Here is an 8,443-nt window from a genome sequence, read left to right on the forward strand (position 1 = left end):
TACCCTACCACACACACACACACACACACACACACACACACACACACACACACACACACACACACACACACACACACACACACACACACACACACACACACACACACAAACTGTAGGAGCTGCGGCGGGGCTTGAGCGAGGCGTTACACGAGGAGGGGGAAGACACAGGCCATCACGAAGGCACTACCAATACCACCACCAGCGGCGACAATACCAGTGGCAGCCACCCAGCCACAAACAACGGCACAGACACAACCGCCCTGGCACCGCCACAGCAACAACAGCAGACACAGGACACATCCACCGCCACCTCCACCACCAGCTAGCATGCTCTCCCTTGCCATGACGCCCACGCCGTGGCAGCTTTGTCCATAGTCTGTGTGCATGCTCGATGTGATGTCAAGTGGCTTCGTGCATGCCCACTTCTTTTGTTACTTTCCGCTGTGCACACGCGCGCAGTCTTGACACAGTACACCCGCCACCAGAGCAGATGTGAACGAGGAATGTAATGTGTTGTGGTATCGTGCTGCGGGTGTCATTGCATTGGCCGCCTTGGGTTCATTGCATCGCCTTGTGACTTGTGTATTGAGAGGGAACAGTGATGACATAACCATATCACACGCGAGCACGCTTGCATGCGTGCATGCAAGCTCGGGGGGGGGGGCAGAAGAAAAGCATCAGTAACACGGAGGAAAGCAAGAAAGCCCAAGATGGGCACAAAGGGGAAAGGTCCCCTCACGCACGCACTGACACACACAAACACACACACACACACAAACACACACGATACTGGCGAAGCAGTGTCAACGTCAACGCCAGGAAATGACACGGCAAAATGCGGTACAGTCAGTGCGGGAGTGTGTGTGTGCATGCTTGCTTCGCGGGTGCCAGTTTACTTGTTGGGCTGCGGGGTGAAGCGGAGGTAGCGCTTGCCCGAGGGCACGTCGCGGGCCTTGACGCCCTTGGGGAACATCTTGGCCTCGTCCTCGGGCTTGATAGAGGGCACAACCATGCAGTCGTCGCCGTCCTTCCAGTTGGCCGGGGTGGCCACCTTGTGGTCGACGGTGAGCTGGAGCGAGTCCAGGACGCGCAGGAGCTCGGGGATGTTACGGCCCGTGGACGCCGGGTAGAGGAGTGAGAGTTTGAGGCGCTTGTGCGGGCAGACGATGAAGACGGCGCGGGCGGTGAGCGGCATGCCATCCTTGTCCTTCTCGTCGGGGTCGAGCATGCCGAGCTTGACGGCGAGCTCGCGCTTGTCGTCGGCGATGATGGGGAAGGGCAGGGACGCGCCGCAGCTGGCGTAGTCGCACACGTCCTTCGACCAGGCCTTGTGGGAGTCGACGGGGTCGCAGGAGAGGCCAATGAGCTTGCAGTTGCGCTTGTCAAACTCGGGCTTCATCTTGGCCATGGCGCCCATCTCCGTGGTGCAGACCGGGGTGAAGTCTGCCGGGTGGGAGAAGAGGAGGCCCCAGCTGTCGCCGAGCCAGTCGTGGAACTTGATGGGGCCCTCCGTGGTGTCGGCCTCAAAGTCCGGGAACACGTCGCCGAGGTTTGGCATCTTGCTGGGCTTTACGTAGTAGAGTGGCACGGTCGGTGGTGCAAAGCGAAGGAGGGTCTTTTAGAGGTGTGCGCGCCAGAACAGAAGGCGAGGTTCTCAGTCAGTCAAGCGTCGCGGTGGCGTTGATCTGTGGTGTGGGTCGAGGAAACAAAATAAATGAACATGAAGCAAGGGAGGGAGCGAGAGCAGCGGTAGTGAGCAGTGAGCAGTGAGCAGTGAGCGCAAAGCAAGCGAGTGAGCAAGCTCAAGCGAGGAAGCAAGCGAGTGAGCAAGCGAGTGAGCAAGCGAGAACGGATGAGATGGCACTGAAGCAACAACACTGATATTGCTTCGTTCTCGTGTGTGGTGTTTGCTGGTGGTGTTTGTTTGGGTGTGTACATACTGATTGCAGCTGTTGAGAATGGGAGCCCAGAACACATACAACGACGATAATGATGACACATGAACACACGCACAGTTCAGTTCTCAGTTCACATCAATTCACACGCACGACCAGAACAGCCCCTACACCAACACCATCACCATCACATCATCCCATTCCATCACGAGAACGCACAAGCTGAAGCAAACACAAACACAAGCAAGCAAGAAGCAAGAAGTGAAGCAAGCAAGAGTGGCACAGCCTTCAATCAGTGCAAGCCACGACCAACTTGCTTGAACAACACCATAAGCAGTAGATGAAGTCCTTCCAAACTAAAAGCGCATGGAATTATTTGTATGTATTTGGTATCTTGTATGGCTGGAAGCGAAAAAAGGTACCTTCAGGCAAACAAGAGGTGGATATATCAGAACATTGCACGGTTCGCACAAGTAGCATCACATGACATGAGAGTGCGCAGTTAGACGACACACCACCTCGCGGCACTGTCTTTTTCCCTCTTCACACGCCCGCGACGAAGGTGAGATGCGGAGAAGAAGAAGAAGACCACACGCGGTCTTATGGTTGGCTGTCGAGTGCATGCGCGTTTGTGTGCGTTTGTGTTGGTGTGTCGCTGTGCCACTGTGTCGCTGTGCCGCTGTGTCGCTGTGTCGCTGTGTCGCTGTGTCGCTGTGTCTGTATATGTACGTGAACAACACTGTGCTTTGTTCATGTGCGTGAGTGTACATTTGTGTCTCTTGCCGACTCGCTGCTGTGAGCGACCACGCCATCATCACGGCCATAGTGGTGGTAGTTGTGGCGAGATGACAATAGATGAAACACGCCAGCAACACAAGACAAACTTGGTGGCTATGCATGCAGCACCGAGTGGTTGTGCGTGCTCACTTGACGCCAACACACGTGAACACGAGAAGAAGCCTCCCTCTTACCACTCGTGTGTGTGTGTGTGTGTGTTTCCCTGTTGCGTGTGCGCCTTTTTCCCCTGTGTGCAGCACAACCATCCAAGATGGCCCGCCGTCCCGCTCGCTGCTACCGCTACTGCAAGAACAAGCCGTACCCTCGGTCTCGGTTTGTGCGCGCTGTGCCCGATGCCAAGATTCGCATCTTCGATCTTGGCCGCAAGACAGCCCACGTCAACGACTTTCCCCTCTGCATCCACCTCGTCTCCAACGAGATTGAGCAGGTGCGCCGTCTTGTTTTGTGTGTCTGTGTGTGGAGTTCATGTCGTTGTGACGTGGACGGCGTGTGCAGCGCTCATGTCCATGTGTCGTGGGCGGCGTCCATGTGGATGAGGTGCCCTGTGAGCGCGTTCGTCGTGCGTGAGAGACAGCATTGGTGTGGTGGTTAAGTGCATAGCAGCACAAGCGCTCTGTGAGAAGTTGCCGCTCCCCTTTGAACGGTTTTGCGTGGTTCGTCCAACCTTGGCTAGTTCCTACGTTAGCGGCCCGCTTTTCAACCCGACAAACCAAGCCACTCGCAGCAGCTGTCGCAGCCAGCCAAGTCGCTCACATATGTGTCTCCAACCCTCCCTCTCCCTCCCCCCCCCCCCCATTTCTTTTCCCTTTCCTTCTTTTTCAAATCACAGATCTCCAGCGAGGCTCTTGAGGCCGCCCGTATCTGCTGCAACAAGTATCTTGTGAAGTTCATTGGCAAGGAGAGCTTCCACATCCGTGTGCGTGCCCACCCCTTCCATGTCATCCGTATCAACAAGATGCTTTCCTGCGCCGGTGCGGATCGGTACGTATTGTGATGCACGCGCACGCGCTGGCTGCAGACTGTGAGCGCACTTGTCAGCGTTTGCCCTCGCAGCCGTTCTTGTTTATGCTTGGGAGTTGAGGAGACGTTCACGCGTGTGTCGCACCCACTGAAACGTGAACACTGTGCTGTCCTTTTGTCCTTTGTTGTGCCTGTCCCCCACTTCCCAACCCCCAGTCGTCACAAACACGCACGCACGCACGCACACCTGCGCTTGCTCATCTTCATTCCCCCCCCCCCCCAACACACACACATCTGTGCAGTCTGCAGACCGGTATGCGTGGTGCCTTCGGTAAGCCCAACGGCAAGGTTGCCCGTGTGAAGATTGGCCAGCCCCTCATGTCTGTGCGTACCCGCGACAACAACAAGGCCCACGTCATCGAGGCCCTGCGCCGTACCAAGATGAAGTTCCCCGGTCGTCAGCTCATCATCATCTCCCGCAAGTGGGGTTTCACCCGCTTCGACCGCGACGAGTACATCCGCCTGCGCGACGAGGGCAAGCTCATCCCCGATGGCTGCTACGTCAAGCTCCACGCCGAGAAGGGGCCCTTCCAGAACTGGATCAGGCACATGTCCTAAGCGCCACGCCCCTGTCCTTTGCGCCTTTTTGACAAAGAGCCATCGGTTTTGCGTGTGAATTTGCTGCTTGGTGATGTGACGTGGTAACGTCTGCGTTTGTGCTGGTCTTCCCCCGCTTGTTCTCAATTCTGTCCTCCTCATCCTCTTGCTTGGCCTCGCTTGTTGCACCCATCGTCGTGTGGGCGGAAGATGGGCCTTGCTTGGCATGACATGAGTACACTTGTCGCTGCTCTCTAAAAACCTTCCCAAATGAATACAGTGTCGGCGATACACCATAGCCAGCAGTTGTGAAAATGTGCGTGTTGCGGGGGGGGGGTTGGGAACCAAGTGGTTTGTGCTGTGTGACGGTGCCCTTGCAACAGTATCTACATTGGATGCGGTGCGACGGTGCGGTTGTATTGTCTCAATTGGGCACTTGAGTGTTGGGGGTCGATGTGTCAGCGTGACGGCTGAGGTTCGCTTGGTTTACTCGTTTGTGTTGTGTTGTGTTTATGTAACATTACACATATTCATGTGCTCGTGAGACGGCTGTGGCATTGCTGTGGGTCGATGCGAATGGATGGGAAGCAGCTATTTCATTACAGTGACGGCACACCCAAGTGCACAATCCTTGGCTTGGTTCGTTCAATCGGGGGTTCATTTCAATCAGTCAGTCAAGTCACATCATGTGGCATCAAGTAGCAAATTCCAAGCAAGCCTTCCCCTCTGCACCCTCAACAGTGCATGCACCACGTCTTCTCAAGGCTTCAGCCTCCGAATAGAATAGTAAACAAACAAGCACAATGGCGCGATGGCGCGCTCATGCGCGCGTATATGCACACAAACACACACACACACACACAAACATACATCAAACGCGCATGCACACACACACACACACACACACACACACACACACACACACACACACACACACACACAGGGCTCTAGCCAAACATGCTGCGTGTCTTGTCAATGAGAATGTGCTCCTTGTATGGGTCGGATTCATCTTCGCTGCTGGTGACACTGGCGCTATCCGCGTAGTGCTGCTGCTGCACTGCACTCAGAGAGGCGTGTGCTGGTCCATAACCGCTATGCCTACTGTCCCCAAGCTGCCCAAACAACAGTTGCTGTCGCATCTGCTGTTGCTGCTGCTGGGCCCGAGCAGTGGTGTCGTCGTCGTCGTCATCGCCGTCCACGCTGGTGATCATCATGTCGGAGGGACCGTCTTGCTGCTGTTGCAGCTGCCCTTGTCGTTGCGGCGCCTGCAGCGCAGCCTGGATCACATGGTCGCGTGGCACATATGGCACCAGCGCAAACCGCTCGTCAGAACCGGCTGACATCCTGAAACGCGGAGAAGACGAAGAACAAGAAGAATGGAAGGAACAAGTTCGTGGCGCGGGTGAGGTTTGTGTGGGCCAACGGCAGCGCACTAGTGGCAGTGGTGGGGCAACCGGTGCGCGTGGGGGTGGTGCTGTCTGCATGTGCGTGCATGGCGCGTGGTGATTGTACTGCTGGTGGTTGTGGTGGTGGTGGCAGTGGTGGTGGTGCTCTGGTGGAGCAACGTACATGTTGTACAGCATGTGCTGTGGCACAAAGGGACGTGGCACCGCTGGCCCATACGAGGAAGTGTAGGTCGCAGGCAGGTGGCGCTGGGAACGCGTGTCATACCACCGCAAACACGGCTGGCTCATCTGTCGCGGGCGAATGTCAATCTCCGTCACTTCTTCCCCGCCATCACCATTGCCGTCCCCGTTGTCTTCGGTGCCCGTGGCAGCAGCAGTCGCTGGCATCGCCATTGCTTCTGCAGAAGTGTCGCCATCACCCTCTTGCTGCATGCGCTGCCCCTGCAGCAGCTGGTGCGAGGAGGAGGAGGACGGGAACGCGGGACGGGGGCTGCTGAGCGGGCTGCCAAATGCGAGGCCGTCCTCGCACTTTGCCCGCTTCATTGGCACCTCGTCTGCAAAGTCGTTGGCGTCATACATGGGCCGCGGGCTGAACCACCGCTTGGGTGAGGATGATGCCGCTTGCAAGTCACGCGTTGATGAGGGCGAAAAGGCAGCCGGAGACTGCACGGGGGACGGCAGCTGCGAAGCAAGGCCCGGTCGAATAAACTTGGGCCGCTTGGCTGGGAGCCCGCCCTCCTCCACTTCTGTCTGTGCAGCACCGTCGCGGTTACCTGCTACATCGCTAACGCGAGCGTGGACGCCCGGCAGCTGCCCTTGCCTCGTCTCGGTCATGCCCGAGAACCGAGGTGCTTGGTACGGCGCTTGTTGGTGTTGCTGCTGTTGTTGGTGGTGTTGCTGGTGGTGTTGCTGCTGTTGTTGGTGTTGCTGGTGTTGTTGGTGTTGCTGGTGGTGTTGGTGTTGGTGCTGTTGTGACGGCGGCGCCGCGGCGCTGGCCATGTACGGCCCAGGCTGATGGAGGCCAGCGTGTGGGTGGTGGTGGTGGTGGCGATAAGGAGAGACAGCAGGTGAGTGCGCAGAGGTGGTGGTGGAGACAAGCATCATGGTGGTGGTGGTGGTGCTAGTGGTGGTTGTCGTCGTTGTCGCTGTGGATGCTGTTGCTTTTGAGGTGAAGCGGTGATCATGGAAAATAAGTGAAGCAGACGCGAGCGAGCGATGCGAGCGATGCAAGCAGGTGTGGCCCAAGGAAAACACGCACACACACACACACATCCAGCAACCTCCAGCAATCACAGCACAAAGCAAGCAAGAAGGAAGAAGCAAGCAAGCAAGCGATCACAACACACACGCACAGTCACCTTTTGTTGTGGTGAAAAGGCAACGTGGGTCGCTTCTTGCAACTGCTAGAACCTTGACGAAAGCGCGCTTCTTGCTGTTCTGGCTGGCAGTGGAAGGGGCCACTTGTTTCAGTACAGACTGATTTCAGTCTTCAACGCCCTGACCGCAGCGACTACTCTTTTTGATGTCGTTTTGCCTCCATTCCTGCTGCTGCTCGATCCTCCTTCCTTCCTGCTGCTGTTTTGCTGGTGAGTGAGCTGGCACGATGTGTTGGTGGAGGATGCCGCATGTGTGCGTGTGGGTGCCTCCTGTGTGAGTGTGTGCCTGTTCCTATGTCTGTGTCCGATATGTGTGGGTGTGCATGTGTGTGTTCATGTGTGTGTGTGTTAGTGGTTCTTTGGGGATGGCTTGCTTGGGCTTTGTTTGTGATCGTTGTTGTTGTGACGAGCGCACAATGAGTGGGGCGTGGCTGCCAACACCTAGTGGACTGGACATGTCCTTCCTTCCTTCCTTCCTTCCCTGTGTTGTTTTGTTTGACATGGGTGTTGTTTTGCTCTTGCTTCCTGAGCTGCTTTGGTGTTGTTATTCCTCTGCGCCATTGGCTTGGTGCCGCTTTTTGCTTGACCATTCCCCTTTCCGCGTTGCTCACGCGAGTCGCTGGTGTGACCGTTGGTTTTGGCTTGCTTGGTGTGACCCTCAGGATTTGGACAACAGGCAAGTGCAAAACCAATCGATCAATCAACTTGCTTACTTGCTTGCTTGGTAACAAAGTGAGCCACAGCACCAGTTAGCGCACCACCATGGCGGACACGAAGCGCGCCCAGCCGCACATCTCCTCGCGGGATCCCGACGAGCTGTTTGAGCTCATCAAGCAAATCGGAAGTGGCAGCTATGGCAGCGTGCATCAAGCGCGCATCAAGACAAACGGCCGCCTCGCAGCCGTCAAAATGATCAACATGGAAGATGGTGCGCACGAGTGTTTGCGAATGTGCTGGGGGTCTGGGGGGTCTTGGGGGGGGGGGGGGGGGGGGGTTTGCTGTTTACAAGCGCGGCGAAAAGGAGCAGGCTTGCGCCTACGGGCAGCATGTGCTCTACACTTTCGCGACCGCGCTTGGGCCAGATCACCCAAACCTTTTTTTGAATTTTAAAACCTGCGGCAATTTCGCGGTGCCGCTGTGACTAGGTACCCCACATCCGGGCAACACGTGTCAGACCCTCGTCTTCCTTTAGCATCACGTGCTTGCTCATCGGAAACTTCTTCTTCGGTTCATCTCTTCTGCTGTTGTGTACCATTCGTCTGCTCCACAACGCAACCTGCTCATGCGATTTCTCGGTGCAGTTGCATTCGCTGATGTTGACGCATGACTCCGGGCACTCTCGGGCATCTGACGATGGATAATAAGAAACAACACTGGCCGACACCCTCTCCGCGTCTGCTCTGTACCAACA

At 56.4% G+C, this 8,443-nt stretch overlaps 4 protein-coding genes across 4 annotated transcripts; 2 read left to right on the forward strand and 2 right to left on the reverse strand.

Moving 5' to 3' along the window:
• Window positions 1-566: 566 nt before the first annotated feature.
• Window positions 567-1,760, reverse strand: PTSG_03138 (glutathione peroxidase). The gene has a single exon (XM_004995668.1). It carries the CDS (start codon window positions 1,556-1,558, stop codon window positions 893-895), a length of 666 nt encoding a protein of 221 aa, XP_004995725.1. The 5' UTR covers window positions 1,559-1,760; the 3' UTR covers window positions 567-892.
• A 598-nt stretch (window positions 1,761-2,358) lies between these two features.
• Window positions 2,359-4,555, forward strand: PTSG_03139 (60S ribosomal protein L10-B). The gene is made up of 4 exons (XM_004995669.1): window positions 2,359-2,457; window positions 2,930-3,120; window positions 3,523-3,674; window positions 3,956-4,555. Exons 2-4 carry the CDS (start codon window positions 2,944-2,946, stop codon window positions 4,269-4,271), a joined length of 645 nt encoding a protein of 214 aa, XP_004995726.1. The 5' UTR covers window positions 2,359-2,457; window positions 2,930-2,943; the 3' UTR covers window positions 4,272-4,555.
• Window positions 4,556-4,827: 272 nt separating this feature from the next.
• On the reverse strand, window positions 4,828-6,897 carry PTSG_03140 (uncharacterized protein). Its single transcript, XM_004995670.1, has 2 exons — window positions 5,820-6,897; window positions 4,828-5,594 (listed from the first exon to the last, which is right to left on the reverse strand). Exons 1-2 carry the CDS (start codon window positions 6,758-6,760, stop codon window positions 5,198-5,200), a joined length of 1,338 nt encoding a protein of 445 aa, XP_004995727.1. The 5' UTR covers window positions 6,761-6,897; the 3' UTR covers window positions 4,828-5,197.
• Window positions 6,898-7,794: 897 nt separating this feature from the next.
• Window positions 7,795-8,224, forward strand: PTSG_11972 (uncharacterized protein; the record flags this gene model as incomplete). The annotated part of the gene is made up of 2 exons (XM_004995671.1): window positions 7,795-7,960; window positions 8,178-8,224. The coding sequence occupies 2 exons, from the start codon at window positions 7,795-7,797 to the stop codon at window positions 8,222-8,224; spliced, it is 213 nt and encodes a 70-aa protein (XP_004995728.1).
• Window positions 8,225-8,443: the final 219 nt, after the last annotated feature.

Source organism: Salpingoeca rosetta (genome assembly GCF_000188695.1).
Source record: "Salpingoeca rosetta unplaced genomic scaffold supercont1.7, whole genome shotgun sequence".
Taxonomy (NCBI): Eukaryota; class Choanoflagellata; order Craspedida; family Salpingoecidae; genus Salpingoeca; species Salpingoeca rosetta.